At 29.5% G+C, this 21,578-nt stretch overlaps 1 protein-coding gene and 1 long non-coding RNA gene across 2 annotated transcripts in view; one reads left to right on the forward strand and one right to left on the reverse strand.

Moving 5' to 3' along the window:
- The first annotated feature begins 346 nt into the window (after positions 1 to 346).
- The window catches only part of LOC128667258 (uncharacterized), a 50,384-nt gene continuing 29,152 nt past the window's right edge, over positions 347 to 21,578 (forward strand). Inside the window, exons 1-2 of the long non-coding RNA XR_008403438.1 lie at positions 347 to 464; positions 787 to 940. This is a non-coding gene — a long non-coding RNA (uncharacterized LOC128667258). The remainder of the gene's footprint in view (positions 465 to 786; positions 941 to 21,578) is intronic.
- On the reverse strand, positions 15,103 to 20,666 carry LOC103576527 (fork head domain-containing protein FD4). Its single transcript, XM_008556777.1, has 3 exons — positions 19,774 to 20,666; positions 16,322 to 16,911; positions 15,103 to 15,876 (listed from the first exon to the last, which is right to left on the reverse strand). Exons 1-3 carry the CDS (start codon positions 19,993 to 19,995, stop codon positions 15,444 to 15,446), a joined length of 1,245 nt encoding a protein of 414 aa, XP_008554999.1. The 5' UTR covers positions 19,996 to 20,666; the 3' UTR covers positions 15,103 to 15,443.

Here is a 21,578-nt window from a genome sequence, read left to right on the forward strand (position 1 = left end):
GAAAAAATATAAAAAGTATTTTTCTTAATAATTAATGGGTGAAAATATTATTCTCAAGTCATAGAAGTTTAAAATATTTAAATTTTTTTCCGCTTACTTGGCTCATATTCACATTGAAATTTGACGATTCCCAGTTGGTCACATGACAGTTTTTAATTTTCGCGCGCTAAGTCGAGCAGTTAAACCCCAGAAGTGAACACCGATTAGTTGCATTCTCATTTCATCCGTTGAAAGTATCAAAAAAGATGGCGATGTTAGAAAAAAAATTTATTTAAAAATAATTGTCTTTCGTAATAATAATTATTTACTAATTAATTAATCAATATCAAGTATATAATCCATTCATAACCTGAACGTCGAAAAAAATTACTAATATTTATTTCAAAGACTCTAACCTCGAAAATTATAATTTCTATCTTATAAATTAATTAATTTGATGACTAATCCTCAGTAACTATTTCAAGGTACAGATTAAATGATATAATTTTAAATTAAACTGATTATTAAATTAATTTCAAGTAAAAAAATTAATAACAATTTATGCGCATGCGATAATTTCTATATAATAACTTATTTTCATTAAAATAATACTGTTTACATTAAAGTAATTGCATGATTAATTAATAATTATTCAATTATTATTATTCTTATATAATTTCCCGCTTGTTCAATAGATCATAACTATGAAAAAAAAAGTTACACAACAAAAAAGACATTAGTTTATCGTCAATTACATTTTATTATATATATTTTTTTATTTTTAACATTAATTCAAATTTTTTTCAGCTACACAATCGCAGGGATAGTGCAAGAAATCAAAGACTTAAAATGCATTTCATCTTATCCGAGCATCTGAGCCCCCCGCTGCCAAGAGCCAACCAGCCAATGAGTTGTATCACGTTATCTTGTTTTGTATACATATATTTCTTCAAACTAACAGGTAGATCATTCAAAACATAATATATATCTATATATAAATACATACACACCCGCAAAACCGGCAACTCATCGCGCTTGTTTTCCGCCTGCTCACGATTAGTGACCGTCAGTCTGCTATCTATAGGGGCCTACGGGCTTTCTCTGTTCCTACACACTCTCGTCGTGTTATTCCTTTTACTCTCAAGTAATTTGCCTCTTACACCTCCAAAAATTAGTTTTTCACACCTACAAAAACCACCGTAATCATCCACCCTTTTTTTAATTGTTTAAAAAGAATATATTCAGCTCACATAAATATTAATAAATTATAATATTACTATTATCAATCATTTCCGACTTTCTATTTACTATCGAATAGTAATGACTTATGTATATTTCAAATTACCAATAGTCATATTCAATTCAAAACAACTTATTAATATAATTTAAATCAATAAAATTTTATCAAACGGATTTATTTTATTCATAATTCATATTTTCACTTTCTCTTCTCTTTGGTAATTAAAATAAATGCTATATAAGTGTATACATTTATATGTTTTAATACTTAATAATCAATTTATTAGACTATCAAGCATAAATTTTTAATAGATAATTAAATTCAATTAATTTATTTTCAATCGATATTTAAATTAATTTAAAATTTTTTGGCGCGAAAATCTTTTACTTACCCTGAGGAATTTTTTGAATTATAAATTGAAATCGAAAATTTTTCGAGTGAGAAAAAATTTCTAGTCTTAATAAAATTTTTATTTTCATTGCAGCCTGAAATTTTATACTTCAAAAAATTATTCAAATTATTTATAAATTTTTTTTTAATCCCTTATTAAAATTTCCCGCGAAAAATATAAAATTACCGTTTACATATTTAAAATTAATAATGATTTTAATTAGTCATTAATGCCAATTATCGTATTATTAACGTTAACTATTATCATAAAAAATTATTACTTGCACGCTGCCGAATGGCCGAATGTTTGATCGTCTCTTAAATAATAAATAAGCAAAGAATTTAATTATGTATAAATTAAAAAATATGACCGAATAATAATGCACTTAGGTAATTAATTCTATATATTTAATATTAATAAAGAAATGAAATTATAAATTTCATTAGTACTCGACATGTTTTGGCACGATTAATTTAATTATTTGATATTATAATAAACCAGTAGCAGCGTGCAAGCTTTCATCGCCGACAACCGTATGATATGAGCATACTTGTATACATTTATACCAACTCGTAAAACAGTAGCTGAGATATATGTGAATACCTTATGAGTAATTGTACTCGTCGGTAGAATTCTCAACTCTCTGTAATCATTCGCACGCAACAAATATTACTCCTCAGTGTAGTCTCTACGTGCATTTAAAAATCACTCATCGACAATTCTTGACATTACATACAAATTTATACACACTTGTTATTATTATAATTATTATTTTTTGAATTTAAGTCACCTTGATATCCGTACATTTTTATCGTACAAAATTCTCAGCATTGCATATCCACACACTCATACTTTTACTCTGTTATTTTATAAATCAATTACGCCATTTTTAAATAATTATTTTTTATGAGTAAATTCAATATTACTGCAGTAAAGTAGTGGAGTAAATGCGGACTTAAATAAAATCCAGATCACTCCGAAAATACTTCACTAAAAAATCAGTCTTGATTTACTCCGTTTGCACAGTGATTTTTTTTTAAACTCCGAAACTCCAAGTGACGGAGTAAATTCAGATTTAAATAAAATCCGTACACTCCAAATTCACTCCCAATTTTTTACAGTGTATAGAATGAAACCGAGAAAAAATAGTGATGGTTTAGTTCAGAAATTGAACCCAGATCGACATCAAAATTTATTGAATGGGTCATCTTGCTAAAAATATAAACAACATGACCATGCACAATGCAAAATATAATAGAAAAAAAAATAATAATACAGTAAAAATAACTTGCCGAATTTTTGAAAATTTTTAATTTTTTAGCGGGAAATTTAAATTTTATTTCATTCAAATTCATTCTGTAACTTATCAGAATTCTAAAGTTTTTCTAAAAATGACTCCGAGTACGAAGAAGAAAAAAAAATTCACTCTGGATACGATCCTCGTTCACTCTGCAAAGTTTTTATAGTATAATAATAATAATAATAACAATAATAATAATAATAAAACACACTGTGTTCATTGCTGATCTCGATTATTAAGCATCCCGCGGTTGAGAGCATTCATAACAACAGCTAACTAATAAATAATTAAATTGATATTATATATTTATATTTATATTTACATTTATATTTATATTTATATTTATATCGCATCAGCTGCATCAGTCATCCCTCGAATGTGCTCAAGGAATATATAAATACATCGCATGATATAAGAACACTCGCACCGGTTCAAGGCATCTTCGGCGTGAATCCACGAAATATTTATGCCCCGATTCCACTGATTATTAGTGCCGTTGATCACGATCATCTGGAGGTGAATTATCAAGCAATCATATGATGGATGACTGCATTAAATGTCTATTCAATATTTACAACATATTAACAGCAGTCACATGAAAACAAAACAATTTATTTTCATAAATATATGATAATAATAATAAATATCATAAAATGAGAAACTCATATTTATATGGTTCTCGTAAAATTTATGACGTAATTCGCAACATATATTTTTTATATTACTAAAAATATAAATTTGCATCCAAGATAAAATGGATGCCACCGCAGTTAAATTTATTATTATTTTTTTTTCTTCACACGAGTTATTTATATACATTAGACAAACATCTATTATATATATACATAATTCAAAAACAAATTTCCAAAGATTGCGTGCGACCACAGCCATCCGCAATATTATCCGAATCTCAAAGAATCTCAGAGTCCTGTCAAAAAGTTATTATCCTCGACGCCAAAAAAATAAAAAAAAATATCAGAAGTCTGTCTCATCTGTACCAGTGCAACAAAGTCTTGAGAAATATCTTCACGCGAGTCTTCTCAGTCAATATATATTTGATAAACATGCGAGCTATAAAATGTAACAAGATGTTGTCAAAAAATAATACTATCGGAAGTGGTTCCGTCGCTTCCGGCAAAGTGTGTTTATGCCAAACTTCTTCAAAACATATAAACACATCCACACATATATACACATATATCTTGATATATTATTGCCTTTGTATTATTATTTTGCGTTATAAAGGCCGTTGGTTCAACATCAATAAAATATTATACCAAAACTTCAAGCTGTCGTGCATCGTCGAAGCTCATACATTCATATATATTATATCTATATATATATTTGTATTTATATGCTATATTATATACACAAAAAAATATAAAAACGATATAATAATAAAATAAAAAAAATACGTACTAACCAACAACCCGACGACAATGAAATTGCGTGCAGCAAGGATGTGGTCACTCTTTCTATTGTCCAGAATATTTTCTGTTTGTCAATTGGTTTTGTTATACACCTGGTATACAGAGAAGGCTCCTCGGCCTTCTTTACTGTCAATACATTTTGAATATTGTTCAAGAGGGTGTTAAGTATATGGTGAATTAGCATCAGGTACCTATACATATATCCAAATAAGTCACATGTTTTTTAAATAACAAAAAAAAAAAAAAAATGAAAAATAAAAAAAACAGTCCCATGTAATTACAAGATTCCATTATTCATAAATAAATATATTCTATGCATATTGTATCTAGTTGATAATAAAATATATTTTTGCCAGACATAGCAATTCGCCAATACATTCAAGTTAACTATAGCGTAATGACTATGCGATGAAAATAATAATGAAAAATATATATATGTATTAAAAAAAAAAAAACATATGTGATAGATAAAATAATTGAAGGGTTGTTATATATAACCGAATATGCAAATGCTCATGATTAAAAAGACATATCCGGTGATATTAATACTTTAGAGGACAAACCCTTTGGAAACGTTATGCGCTTTGTCGGAACATTGTAAAAGCTAACGATTGCTGGTTATCATACGTTATTTATGGTTATTGGTTATCATTAGAGTAATAATGTCCACTCTGGACACTGTATTTGTCACTAAATTATATAGTTGTTTGCTGGCTGATACAATGTTGCTGTAAAAATAGTTAGTCGGCATAGACGTTATTATAAACTGATATATTAAAGCTGAAACGCTTGGCAGATCTTGAGTTTAGTATGCCTGATGATTTTTAAATAGAAAAAATAGTTAATTCATGTGATTTTTCATAAACATTGTAAGCAAATTATTGCTTGACAATGTAGAAGGTCGTTGTTCTCGTTTAGCTTCCGGAAAATCGTACGCATTTTGTACAGATACTATTATTGTAATTATCTTTATAATTATATTTGTATCTTTGATGATGATATTATATATATTATATGGAGAACGCGGAAGCTTAATTGTCAGCATAGAATTATGCATTTGAGCCCGATGTTTCTCTGGGCATTGTTACGTTTTTTTTTTAAAAAATAGTTGCTCTCCGTGAGTGAGTACAAACCGCCCTGTTTCTTATGTATGCTCAATTCATTATGGGAAAAGTGTGCTGTGCTCTCTATAACTTCCTGTGGGAAAATGTTGATAACTGAAATCATGACGATGCCAATTGATGCTAAATATAAGTTTGTGAATTTAAATGAATTTACTTACTACATTATTTTTATTATTTAATACGGCGAATTTTTTAAATTTATAAATTTCATTTTTTTTTATCATTAATAAATTAACATTTATATAAATTTATTATCATATACTGTAAAAAATTAGCGAAGTAAATATGGAGTGGATCCTTGGAGTTAAATTCACTCCAAAGGGAAGTTTAATATTGAAAATCTACTTCGGAGTGAAATTGACTTCTATAAGAAGTTTATTTAATTAAAACTCCGAATCGAAATGAATGGAGATTTAAATAAAATCTAGATCACTCGGAAATCATTTTTCAAATTTGGATTTTAATAAAAAATAAAGTGACTAATTTTTTTTTGTCTCTTTGAACATTGGATTTTTTTTATGTATTTCCAAAAAAATTCATCATAATTTTCCCATAGAAAAATTTTTTCATTAAATTTCTAAGAAATTTCTTTTTTCCCCGTGTTCATTAGGTTGCGGTCTCTCTTAATTAACGTATCCATGATTGAAAATATTTAAAATTCGTTTAAAAATTTATAATAAAAATAATAAAAGTTTATTACTTCAATAAAAATTGGCTACTCTGTTAAGAAAAAAAAAAATATAAAAATTGTCAGTAGAAAAATTTCCCATTAAACAACAATAAATATTAAATTAACTAAAAATTTCCGAAAACAATAATAAAGAATGAATTCACAAGCGACTCAGTCTTAAATTTTAAAAAATAAAAAATAATTAAAGTGTTTACCACTAAAAATACTGATTAAAAAGCCGAGAAACAATAAAACAATCCCACAGCTCTCACCGCGATGACAACAACATCAACATCTTTAGATTCCAAGGCGTGGTGGGAAGTTAATTTTCCTGTGAGAAAATGAAGATCAACTTCCATCCGCTAAACTACTGGCACCTCAGCCTGCACGCAGCGAGCAATTATACTAGTATAGCGTGGGTTCTAACAACGACAACTCTTTAATTTCATCTTACCTTCTCGGCATCCATCCGCCGTATAACCCTGCCAGAGATGAGTACTGTGAATCTCCGTGTAACGTATAGTATAAACATTACGGCTTTACCAGCTTGATTACTAGTATTACTACAAGCATACCGAGCCTCTCCACGGCAACTTTTCTCCTGTCTAACTCACGGCTACTTCATAATTCTTTTCATTATTCATTATTATTATTACCAACTTTTTATTTTATTTTATTCACTCACTCATACTCTTGCCTCCCGTTATTATCATTATTCCAACAAATAAATTCTACCCAACTTTATTTAACGACCATTTTACTTTTTTTATCCTTACTTATCAACATTATAAACCGCAGAATCATACTTTTTAATTTTATTTTATAACAATACCTCGTCTATAACATCTAATTGATTATCAACTTAACATCATGCGCGGCAAGTTGTTATAAAACTACTGTATCCAATTACTACTATATACATATACACATATATCTAACTAATCGCCGAAGGTCAACGTTTTTATATCAAACGACATTTATTTCCCCTTAGACATTAGTTTGTAGTTTTCTGTTCTGCTCCATACTTGTTAGTCGCGTCATATTATTATTTTCGTTGTTGTGTCATATTATACAACAACAAAAAAAAAAAACATTTACTACCACAATAAACCAGCCGTATGTATAACCAATATTACCTTCCACGCATCATTTTACACGGTCTGTTAAAAAGATACCATTAAACTTCATAGAATATTTTCCCTTATTATATTGCCGGCATTACATTGTCAATCGGCGACAAGTCGATGATCGTCAGCAATTTTCCTCACTACAGTTAAAAAGTATATTTTTTTTCTGCCCTTCTTTTAATTTACTTTAGATTCTATGTGGGGCTCAATGCACAATGTAATTTTACACGTTAATATTTAAACGTTTCTACAAAGTAGGGAGAAAAAGTTAAACGACTATTAGAGATGCATTAGAGAAGGATGTTTTTAACTGGCGGCAGATGTTGAACGCGCTCGTTTGCGTATTAGAAGAAGAAGAAGAAAAAAAAAATAATAATAATAATAGTGCGCGGTTTTTTATTTTAGCGTTAATTTAAAAAAAGTACCGTGGATAATGCGAGTGAGTATTGCACTGCTGGATGCTACTGTGTACTGGTTTGAGCATTAACTGGTTGCTAAATAACATCCCTGGTTGGGGTTTCTAGTTGACGCCCCATCCGGGCGTCGATATGCGTTTAGTTTAACCACGCAAGATATACAGCAATTTGTCTTCTTTGCTTCCTTCGACTCGCCCGAGCCCTTTTTGAAGTAATTAATCAAGATGCTCTTATTCTTTCTCTATATCATCAGCAGTCTCTTTCTTACTCTCGTTTTATCATATCTAGAGCTTTATCTGTTGCTGCATATGCACAGTAGACATTTACACGCAAGCATCCGTGACCAAACCAACCAACGGACATTAGTGTGAATCTAAACAAAAAATTTTTTTGAATTTTTTTAATTACATTTAATTTTATTGGACTAATTTGAAAGAGGTTTTTTTTTAATTTGCTTTTCACAACTTTATCAGTCATGCGGATTCTTTAAATTTTAATTGCTGAGCTCGGGTGGCGTTACTGGGCTTTTAATGAATAAAAAAAATTAATTAAGTTAATTAATGATAATTAAACATCAATGATTTTAATAAGGCTTAAATTCAAGGTAATAAAAGAACAAATTATATTTATTAGTTGGATTTTTATGGATTTTATCACGTTTCCGCACATACAGGCCCGCAACCATTAAAGTTTGAATTTTAATTAAATGTCCGGAAAATAAAAGTCGAATTTTTTGAAATTTTAAATATTAAATTTTTTAATTTTTTTACTTTACAAATCAGTCCTAAAATGTTTCACTGTCTTCGAGCTCAAAATTTCATTATAAAAAAAAATCAAAAATATTACTAAGACCTCAAAATTTCAAAATTTGAAGAAAAATCAAATTCTAATTTTTGATAAAAAATAAAATTTTTAAAATTGGATAAATAATGAAAATTTAAAAATTTTATGAAAAATCAAATCCCGAAAATTCGATAAAAAATAAAAATTCAAAAATTTTATGAAAAATTAAATCATAAAAATTTGATAAAAAGTAAAAATTCAAAAATTTTATGAAAAATTAAATTCTAAAAATTTGATAAAAAATAAAATTTCAAAAATTGGATAAAAAATGGAAATTCAAAAATTTGAAGAAAAATTAAATTCTAAAAATTTGATAAAAATAAAAATTCGAAAATATGATGAAAAATTAAATTCTAAAAGTTTTATCAAAATTTCAATTTTCCTTTATAAAAAAATAACATTTAAAAAACATTTTATTTTTTTCAAAACACCTGTTAGCTTGATAAGCAAATTAAAATTAAACTTTAATAAAAACTTAATATTGTCGCATCGCGTAATTAAATCACGAAACTTTAGACATCTACACAAACTCACCCCTAAATTTTCCCACTCATTCTTCGCACAGTAATATAAAATATCGGTTTTAGGGACCCGGCAGTTTTGCCGGACACGAAGCCAGAAAATAATCGCGTCCGTACTCTCGGCGTGTATATACAATATACATATATACACATACTAGGCTCCAGGAAAACAGAAACGAGTGTTTATCAAGCCGTGTAATTATGCAAATAATGTGCATGTTTGGTAGCACTAAATTAGACGCGCGCCTTCAGATGTTTTAGTGTTAGTCTCGGTGTATTTATACAATGATGTACATTCCATACACAAGACTTGTGGTCATTTAAATAGTAGGCACTTTACATCACATATATACGTCCTCCTATATATGTACATACTACAGTACACCGTGAAAGTAAATACTGTGTACGTATTAAAATTAGTTCTTATATTATGATCGTTATCCAAGGCTGATGAGGGCTCCTTTGCTTTTTGCTCCTAAGCTTGATCCAAACTCGGAATAAATCCATACCCATACATGTGTTGTACATATATATGTATATACATTAAGCTTACTACGTGTTTTGATATAATTAATTCGTCCGCTTATTAATTTATTCTGTTCGTGCCGCTTGGTCGCTGAGATCGGTTGAAAATCTTAAGACTTGAGGTAAAAGAATTTTATATTACTTGCACATTAAATTTTATAATGATATTAAATAAGATTTAACGTGTAATATTATACTTACAGAATGACATTTTTGTTATTTAATTTATTACAGGCGGGATTACATAATTACAATATTAATATTTTTAATCGCGAAAGAATCAGCTTTAAGAAAAAATAATTATTTTATTTTTGGCCGCTGTTACTTCTTTGACGAGTCCTGTGGATTATTCGGAATCGTGTGTGAGAAGGAGAATCGCAATTCGTTTTGTCACGGATACGCTCGAGCCGATATTCCCGCGTACCCACGTCGATCATTGACTTTCGATTCTCTATCTCATTTATTATTATTGTTGTTGTTATTATCGTCGTTATTTTATTTTTTGTACATTGTTATTTTTTGTCTTGTTCTAAAAGCCGACTCTTGTTTCGCGCGTGCTCTTTGCCAACTTGAGCCGAACTGTTTATAATTGATTGTTTCCCTTCACTTTGTCTGTTAAATTCACACCAATAATCTTTATAATATTCCCCAGTAATTCGTTACTTTTTTAAATTCCTTCAAAGTCTTTCTGGGAATTGATATTTCATATAAATTATTTTTTACTAATATATATAATTGTATATATATTTATAGTTCACTTATTATTTTCTATAACAATTTTTTTCATTTTTTTAATTACAAAATTAAATTCATTTTCAAAAAATAATTCTAAGAAGAGGAATAATGGGCAAAATTAATCTCATGGGGTAAATTGGTCCATCTAAAATTTTTAAATCTAAAATTGACATGAAATTGTTTTCAATTTTTCTTCTAAATAATTTGTAAAAAATTTGTAGAGTGAATGGGATTCAAATTTGGACTGAATTCGGAGTAAATGTGGATCGAGTGACTGTTTATTTATTTAATCATCTTGGAGTTAAATTTACTTCGAAACGGAGTTTATTTTAATATTAAAAGAATAGAAGTAAATGTGGATTTATAAATAAAATCCAAAATCCGAATTTAAACAAATTTTTTTTAGTAGTCCATTTTACCCCCTCTTTCTATAAATTATTAAAATAAATCTCACAAGAAAATAGTGCAAAAAAAATTTAATTATCTGAAGATAAAATAATAAGTTAATTTATTAACAACAATGAATTAAAAAAGTAAAACATATTTAAGTTTCTATAGAAGACAATTTGCCACATCATAACACATTAAATAACAAGACACAAACAATACACCGAGCACGGTGGTCTGTCGAAATAAATATATATTAATGTTTTTTATTATTTTCTCAGGGAATATTTCAAGCTTGTTAAATATATATAAAGAAAATACCGATGAGCTGAGCAGAGGGTAGTAAGTTGACTCGTTTTTGTCGGATCATCAATTTCACAGTTACCCTAAATGCATTTATAAAGTCTCATCAGCTTCAATATATATACATGCCACGATGTTCTGTGCGATATTATAGATGAGACTTTCTTTAATTTAATATCCTCGTGGGGGGAAGTAAATAGAAATGAAATTGGGATGAGATGAGTGAATGGTGAGCAGAATAAGAGAATACTTGCAGAGAGTTAACTTACTCTTTATGGTATTGGTGAATAGAATACAGTATATATAGGAATATATCGCGATGAGGATCCGCCGGAGGCACCCTGAGCGCGTGGCGAATCGCTAAATGAACAACGGCCATCACCAACTTGCCGTCTCTTCGCGTTTCTTCGGCTTCTCTCTATCTGATGTACGCGGCATCTCACCAGAGCGTTTATCCACAGCTTGTGTTGTTAATATTATTATTATTAATATTATTGTTATTGTACATTGTTATGTATGTCTCAGAGCGCACAGCGCATCAGTTCAATTTACTCTTGAAATATACGTGTGAGATATTAAACTAATTTTACAAGACACGGCATCATCAACAGCAGAAGCTGCAGTCGGTGTCTTGGTCTGTGCAACCAAGACACCACTATCACACACCACACGTTATATAAAGAAAGAGTAAGTAAGTATGGTGTGTTGTATGGTTGTTATAGTCCGCGTCGAGCATCCTCGGCATCCAAGACGAATTAAAATGCCAACGGGCGTACAATCAACTGCTTGACGAGACCTCGTCGATTGAATTAATGTCACTATTGCAGTGAAACTATGAATTACCGTGTCAGAATTATGAAGGATTGAGGATTACTAATGATACCAGTTTAAACTACATCTGTGTGCTTTTTTTTTCACTTTAATTCTCTTTATTATTTTTTTTTTTTTTTTTTTTTTTTGTAATTTCAGTTGTTGTTTTTTTTTTACTTATTATTAAATTAATTTTTTCACTTAAAAAAAATTTACAAAAATTTTACGACAAAAAAAAAATTTTTTTTGGTAATCAAATTTTTTTGATGACTTTTTTTGGAAAACTAAAATATTCTCATGATTCTGAAAAATTTTTCGAAAATTAATTTTAATTTAAGTTTTAAAAAATGTTCTATTATGGACAGGCTAAATAATACTGGACGTAAACAGTGAAAAAAATTCCACTAAGTTTTAATAGCTAATACATAATATATGAGCACTTGCTATTAATAATTTTTTATTATACTTTTATACAGTTTGATTACCAAAAAAACAGTCATACATTGCAACTTGAACTGTTGTCTGATTATTACCAAACTCCAAATTATCTAAAAAAAAAAAAGCGACGAATTAGAAAAAACGAATAATTTCAAAATTTCCGTGTCGTGAATATTTAAAAAGTAAAAAAATTTGTTTTCAACAATAATTCAATAAATTTTACCTGATCTTAAATTACTGTTTAAAAAAATTGTATTAGTGCGAAATTCTGATTACTACCGATGAAAAAATTACTAGAACTCTTTAGGCAAATGTATGCTCCCTTTCTCTTCACTACGTGCACTCGGGGGTGAAAATCTTGATGCAATAACTTTGCAACAATTGAAGCGATAAATTTCCTAAAAATATTATTAAATCAATTTGGATTGACTTATTCAAAAAAAAGAGAATAAAAAAAAAAAATCCATGGCTCCCACGAGTTCCGGATGAGCATCCAGCGCCTTTTCTGACAATTATTTTTTTATTACCGCAAAAGTTTGCTTGAATGTCGATAGTCAATATAAATTTAGCGATCGGAAAGCGCGAAGCTTATCTGTTCGGTTTTACGGTTCAACGAGTGGCTCGGCTAAAAAAATATATCGATTTAGCTTTTGTATCAATCCCCCTATTCAGAACTTTTTCTGATAAGCGACGTTTATTTATTTCATAATACACTTAGTTTTGCGGTTAAATCGTAAAACACTTTTTCGCGTTTGTCTATTATTCCAAACACGATATTATTATTTAATAAAAAAAATTAATTATTTTTTTACTAAAATTGAAATGCAGTAAAATATTATTATCGCGTGTTAAAAAACTTATCAGTATGTAGAGTACGTAAAAGATATAGAAACATATATATGTATTTAATATTTGTAAGGAAAAAAAGTATTTAAAGTAACGAGAAAAGAGCCCTCTTGACAAACGAGTGGCAAATGGATACGACCGTGGACAAAAACTGAAGAGAGGCGGGTCTCACTGACGAGCTGGTAACTGGCTGTGAATAATTTAATAGATATTACGTCGTCTGCTTTCACGTGCACTTTTTTACTTACTCTACTCTATATCCTCAATTCGTATTTTATTTTTCTCACCAAACTTTATTTATTTTCTTTTATTAATTTTATTTCCCATTCACTTATGTGCCCTCTGGACGAGGTGACGCTTTAATTTTTTGCGCCTCCACTCGATCAAACCGTCCCATTATCTTCAATTTCAACCGACGAGTATACGAGTAATAACCATCCCAGGATAATTTACTTTTTAAATTCTTTTTAACTTCAACCTTATCAATTTTCATTTTATCGTCCGTGTCTCTGTATATATGTACATATATATATATATACAGGTTGCTGCGTTTACGGTCATATAAATGCCAATAAAATCAAAATAACTCAACTATATCTTGTTTATATATTACCCTCCTTATAAATTATTTATTTCAAGATTATCAATGAATTTTTATATTTTAAGACGGCAAAATTTTTTTTAATCAAATAATCGATAATAAAAAATACTTCTATATTATCTATCAAAATTTATATATAATTATTTTTAATATATATTATTATATCTATCAAATTTGAAATTTTTATTTTTTTTATGAGGAAAATTTTCTGACTCAATTGGTTTTTTTCAATTTGATTTTTTTTTTTCAAAATTTGAATTACTTGAGAAAAACATTTATGATAAAAATTGCTCAGCAACTCAGAAATTTGTTTTCTAACTATTTTAAAATTTTCAAGAATTTTTTGTATCTTTTATTTATACTCTGAAAACTATCAAGTTTGCTAAGAATTTTACCAAGAAAAGTAAAATATTCAGATATACTTTTATTAGATTGTTTACCGCAAAGTTTCTTTTATAACCGACTGTATGACTTCCTTAGAATTGGTATAAAAGTACACAGATAAATGATGATGGTCATAAATAAAACAATGAAAATATATTTTTATAACAATTTGACAGTACGGATCTTTTTCATTTAAAAAATTTTTCCAGTGTAAAAAAAATTACGGAATGAACCCGGTTTTAATTTGGAGTGAATGTGGAGCAAATATTTATTTATTTGATGCCCTCGGAGTAAAGTTCACTCCAAAGGGGAGTTTAATTTAATATCGAAACTCTGGTTTGGAGTCAAATTTACTTCAAAACGGAGTTTGAATATTAAAACTCTAAATCGGAGATTTAAATAAAATCCAGATCGCTCCAAAATTACTTCGCTGAAAAAACAAACTCCCTATTGACTCCGTATGCGGAGTGATTTTTTTTAAACTACAGCACTCTGAGTGATAGAGTGGATTCTGATTGAAATAAAATCCGAATTTACTTCCGATTTTTCACAATAAATTTCCAAACCCCAAATTCCCAAAATAAAAACCCCAAATTTACTACATGCAATTAATATTTATTAAAAAAAGATTAAACTTTAAATAATTTCTACCGCGATAAATTCTCTTTAGTAATTCACTGTGCAAGGTTACCCCTATCGTACAATAAAAAAAATAATAAATTTTGTTTAAATTTAAAATAATCCGTATGCAAATTCATAAGTTTCTAACGTCGTCCATAAAAAAACACCTCAACGCTCGACGATAATAAAAAAATTGAATTTAAAAACTTGCACACTCGAAGCAGTTGTATAAAAGAGTACATTGAAAAGGAGTAAAAAATACAAAGAGAGAAACAATCGTCATTAAAGGCCCGCTCGCGGTTTTTACGATCTTACCATCCGGTGATTTAGCAGCTAACTAACGATAATTGATATCGCGGCTTACATATATATGGATCTATTGTAACATAAGACAACACTTTTATTTTTTATTATTTATTTTTTCATACTTGTTTATTATGTACAGGATGCTACACATGCACTTTGGCAATACATATTATTATTTAGACTCCTTTCTACGCAAATTTACTTCCATCAATTTTTTTACGATCCTCACATCGCAAATAAAAAATTCAACTCTTCAACAAAATGAGTCTATACAGAGATCTTTTATTTTATTACAGAACCATCTTGCTGAAAAAAAGTACACAGCTATTGTAAATAAGTCTCATTACTCATTACTCATTACAATCTTGCAGACTTACATACTCTTTATTTATAACAAATTATATTTATAACAATTAACAACACAAGAAATAAATTTAAAAAAACAATCACGAGTTTAAATCTCTAGCTTTAGAACTATCTTCACCACTGTACGGGTTTATTTCGCGAATTTCCACCCGTGAATTTTCTTCACTCGGCGGCATCGCAAGTGCAGGAAGACTCAGAGTCGGTGCTCCAAAATCCTGGGCCATGCCCACAGTTGGCTCGAGTCTCAGGAGGCTAGGAAGCCCAGGATAAAAATTATACAGAGATGAATTGACCATAGTCTCAGCCAGAGAAGCCTTCGTGGCCTGGTACCCAGGATGCAGAGCAAACAAATTAGCAGTAGCGAGTGCCGTTGCGTAGAAAGCCGCCGCCTGGTTTAGGGAATAGTTTCCCAAGGGACTTAATCCCGGATATAAATTTGAGTGCCAGGGCAAAAGACTTTGAGTTGGGCTCACAATGTCCTGGTTCACCGGGTCCACTTCTAGATCCAAACATCTGAAACCATGAAATAATAAATTTTGTTTTAAAAGTTTTCCTCAAAACTCGGGTGTATAATTTTGGTTATTAGTTGTCAGCGTATGTTATTATGGAATAATAATATAATATGTCACGCTAGTGTGTCATGCGAAAAAGTTGATTGGTATATGTAACTATATATATATATACAAATATGAGACTGATATTACATGTGTAAGCATTGTATTGTATTGTATTATATATCATATTATGTTATTATACATACATATAAGCAAATACATATACATATGTGTACATATATAATATTTTCCCCTATCATTCATCTACATCCATATTCACATCGACATCCATACAAGGACTTAAAGTACATGCACTTAGTCATCGGAGGGTAACGACGCGGATTACTGTCCAATATAACTCAGTGACATTTTGCTAACTGGTTGTTAACGAAAGTAGATGTTACCTAGAGGGTCGTTGTTCGCTTGTCGGGCTACTGGTCTTGATGATACTTTCAATATTGAATGATTTACCAGCTGAAACGAGTGGTTTTGGTTTTTTGATCATCACTCGTGTCTCACTTTCTATTGAATCACGGGTATTGTTTGATGACGAGGATAATCCGTCGATCGAACATGATAGCTGGCCATCACTGGTCATTATTGCGTTATTGTGATGACGTCTAGATGTGTTATCATCGTCTTTATTAATTGAGGAGAGACCGGTTATTGATGTGAAATTAAGAAAATCTAACTGCCGTTGAGTTAATGCAAAATTTTGATCTTGATAGAGGTGAAGATTGTCGTGATGATAGCTAGATTGATGATGCGATGGAGAAAAGTGATTAATAGCTGGGGAACATTCAGATCCGAGGGAATTCGTTGATGCCAATCTCGCTGCCGTTTCAGCCAGAACTTTGCTCTCTTCTTTGGCGGATTTTGGAAGCTTGAATCGCTTACGACGTCGGAGGTAGGACCCGTTTTCGAACATTGATAAGGCTGCAGGATGCAGGGCCCAGTATGCGCCTTTTCCTGGAGTGTGAGGATTTCGCGGGACCTTCAATTTAAACACAAATAAATATATTAATTTTATTGACATTCTTTAGTCACCTGTTCATTTTTTTTTTTTTCGTGTTAGTTTCAAATTTTCGTAAAAAAAAAAAAAAACAAATCTATCTGTCTTTTAATGTATGTTCTGTTGAATTATACACGAAAGGATTTCGTGAGCGTGCGTTCACTTGAGCGGTAAACTTTTCGACAACTAACAGACATGATATGACGCAGATGTCTACTTAAAAGTTTTCTCACCTTTTATATAAAAAAAAAACAACTAAAGTTTTTTCATCTATTTTGTTTTCAATATATTACAATAGGCAGGGTAAAATGGGTCGTTAAAAAAAATTTTAGTAAGTGAAGACATGAAATGAATTATTAAAATTTTTACAATTAAATTTGATGATTACTTTGTATTAATATGTTCATTTAACCCCATTTTATTATATATATTTAAATGCCTTTATTATCTAAACATGACATTTAATTTCTTGTCATAACACTTGCTCATTTTGCAATTGACCATGTGTAATTACCGTCGCTTTTAATAATCCCGCACGTGCGGTGCGGTATTTATATAGACTCATATTCATATTCATATTCATATATATATTAAATAAACATAATAATACTTGATGGGTTGACTCGAGCAGTTGCTGTCTACATCAGACTTTCAATAAAACTCAACAACTTTTAATATTTAAAAAGATAAAATGATAACATTGACATGCGCGCCATATGGGATGAATACATTTGACGACTTTTGAATATAACAATATTATAAATATATGTAAAAATTGAGAAAAATACCGTTCTTAAATGACAAGTGTATATCTTTATAATAGTTTGCTCGCGTGCCAGACATATTATACATACACATACATAGTACACATGAAATAACACGATGAAAACTCACGCGGACTCATTAAAATGACAAGATAATTTCATGACTTGTTCATCACGCTATATCTGTGTTTCATGTTAATATATTCTGTCATTTCTTCATTCATATTTTACGAATATTAATAACCATTTACGTATATATACATATACATATATATTTTTATTAATATATATATATTATAATAAAATAATCTTTTGATCATTATAATTATTAAATATAATAATTAAAATAAACACTTTTATGATTATGCGATAAAAAATATTTAAATTAAGTATATGCTAAGCGTTTTATGACTTATATAAAATATATAAAAAAAACTCTCTTTATATCTACACAATAAAAATTTCTTGAAGCAGAAAATCATTTTTGACCAAAAATTTTTTCTCGCTCCAAGAAAATCTTATTTTTAAATCAGACACTAAAAATTTATTCTTTGTTGAATTACTATGGTGTCATAGTAAAACCATAGCATGTTGGCCACCTGACGGAAATTTATATAAGCATGTAAAAATTACTATGACCGTAGTAAAATCACGATACAGAAAAATTTTTAGTAAAAATTACCCAAAAAATTTCATGAAAACATGTAGGCATTTTTGGTAAATATCCAAATTTTTCCATGTACATTGTAAAATATACTACTTGATAGCATGTAAATGAAGTATAATTTCTACTACCATAGTGAAAATTTAGTTACTGGCTAGATGTTCTTACAGTTCCAAATTTTATAGGTAATTTTTACTCAAAAATTTTCTGCATGTATATGGTTACAGTGATTTGAGATCTAATTGTTGTCAATTTTACTATAACCATAGAAATTTTTGCATGTGTTCATTTAAATTTCGATTAGGTGACCAACATACTCCGGTTTTTTTTTACACTGAAAAAAAGAAATATTTGTCCCAAATAAATAAATTTATTTGTGGCTTTTTTTCAAATATTTTTTGAAAATTTGATGATACTATACATAAGTTTGAAGCCTTTATTTATTTGTAACAGTAATTGGATCATTTCTTTACCACAAATAAATCATTTATTTCACGCCATTAAATTGCTTAATTGTATTAAGTCTTTCTCAAAATTAAATATTTATTTGGCCATATCCAAATATACGATATCTTCGGCTCAAATATATATTTTTTCAGTGTATGACACCATAACATTTCAAAGAATAATAATTTCTCCCCGTAATACAAAAAATTTCTTGGGACAAGTAGAAACTTTTCGCACTAAAAAATCTTTTTCCTTTGTATATAATATATATGTATGTATACATTTATATATTAATGGTAAAGTATTCAAAAGTTATCCATAATGTATTCTTGTTTTAAAAATTTTGAATAATAAAAAGTTTGAAACATATATGCCCATGTATGGATATGAATATAAATATGTATATATGTAATATATAATACTGAAAGTAAAATTATATATAATAATGAGCAATGATAGTGTAGATGGACTTTTCAAACAGTCTTGTGAACAAGACTATAGACAAATGACCATGTAAGTATTAAAATTATTGATGGAGCTATAACCCTGACAGAGGGGGACTCGGAGTCCTCGTTGTCGTTTCAACGAGACACTTTACAAGACACCGAGAAAGAAAGGGGTGATACTTATATCTTGTATTATACAAACTTTGACATTATATTATTATATATTGCATCATATAATAAAAAAGTTTTACTTGGCTGTTCTTTTGCTTGGAGAAATTATTTATTATGAAATGTCGGAATCGTCAATGAGGGAATAAATAGCCGCCTCAATTATTTAATAACAACTTTGTAATTTTACTTTTACATAAATATTTTATTAATTTATTCTCATAAACTCAGATCATCTAAAAAAATATCATTATTAATTCAAAAAAAAATTTTTATTATTTAGCATTTGTAGTTAAATTTTTTTTCTCAATTTAAATAATAGCTGATAATAAAATTTAATTAATCAATAAATTACCTTAATAAAACAATCATTAAATGATAAATTATGACGCAATGAATTTTGCCACCGTCTTGTATCACGTCGATAATACGGAAAACGGTCAGCAATAAAACGATAAATTTCAGCAAGCGGCAGCATTTTTTCTTTCGATGACCAAATAGCCATTGCCGTCAATGAAATGTAAGAATACGGCGGCTTCTGCTCGCCATTGTACGATTCCCTCGATGGTCTTGGCATATTAATTACCTGTCTCAATATATACTAATAAATTAAAACCCATCAATTAGAGTGAGCATTTCCTGCTAGCCGAGGTCTGCAGGACAGGAACCGCGAAATCCACCCACACTAATCTCCAAGCACTCGAAAGTCGCATTTCAAAAAATTTCAATCCTTATCAAAAAATATCATTTTGTTTTCTTGATCCTTTACTTTACATATTTACTGCGTTAATGACAAACCACTAATTACTTGGTACAGTAATAAAGTAAACTAATCACATGTAGTAGAAAAATTTCACAACACTGTCTGACACAATGACGCTTCGTCTCACTCGCTACTGAGTTTTAATTGCCGGCAAAAAATTTAAATGTCATGTCGTTAAAAATAAACATCACATTGTCATATATTTTAAATATTTATCCCACAAAAGTATAAATAAATAGAATCTATAGGAGTATTTCCGTGACAATAGACAAGGTATCGGGTTTCGGCAGCCTTGACTTTATTGCCAATGTGATCAATACAAAAAAACAAGGGTCATTATGACACTTAATTAATAACAGGTGGATAAGAGCATGTAAGATAACGAACATACAACAACAACAACAACAACAACGTGTACTCGTGATTCTACCGGCAGAGAAACTATATCGATATTTAGAACCACGATATTAAGAGCGTAGTGTGTTAGTAGTCATAGCGTTTGCGCATCTCCATCGCCTTTCCTCTCGCTGATTTTTTTAAAATTATTCTTATTATTTCGTTCCCTCTCTACCTGAACCATTCCCCATGCCGCCAACATCCCAGACCACGCGATTTTCATGCCCGAGTGATTACAGTTCGCGAATCGTGATTTGTTCACGTAAAGGGGCGGGGACTATTTCTGGCCACGCCCCCCGCGAGTTGGTAGTCGCGACTGATGTGACTTCACCCGAGAAGCAGAGGATCTAAAGTGGAGTCAAGTTAACTCAGTTGAGCTGAGATGCAATATATAGTTCAATACAAGTGCTAAAATAATTCATATACTTACAGCAAGTACTCAGTTACTGATCTACAGTTCATGCACACCATTTTGAATAGTCACGCCCCGTGGGTGTCGACTAAATAAAACCCGCCCACAAATCTCGACACTGAATGTGGTGTGCGTAATTGAATTTTATTTAAACTTTTTGTGTTACTTTTTATTACAAGATTTATGTGATAAACTTGTGTTTAATAAATTTTTATTGATAATTAAAAAATATTATATTTTTATTGTGCTCTAAGTTTTAATTAAAAATATCAATTAATATGTGATTTACGCGTTTTTAGTTATTGTAATAAATTCACTGTGAGTTTAATATATTTCATATTTATTGATATGCATATATATATATATATATATATATATATATATATATATATATACATGTATATGTGGAGTTGGGGATGCCTGGGGTGGAGCAAATCCACCATTTTATTTTTTGTTGTTTGATATAAACGGGTGATTATATGTAGAGTGCAAGAAGCTCAGTAAACTGTTGGGTGATGTGCACACACATGCACACCAAGTTGTGTGTCGGTTATCGGCAGAGAGAGTTAGAGAGTCGTTTTTCAATAAA

The sequence above is a fragment of the Microplitis demolitor genome, chromosome 3 (assembly GCF_026212275.2).
Source record: "Microplitis demolitor isolate Queensland-Clemson2020A chromosome 3, iyMicDemo2.1a, whole genome shotgun sequence".
Classification (NCBI taxonomy): Eukaryota; Metazoa; Arthropoda; class Insecta; order Hymenoptera; family Braconidae; genus Microplitis; species Microplitis demolitor.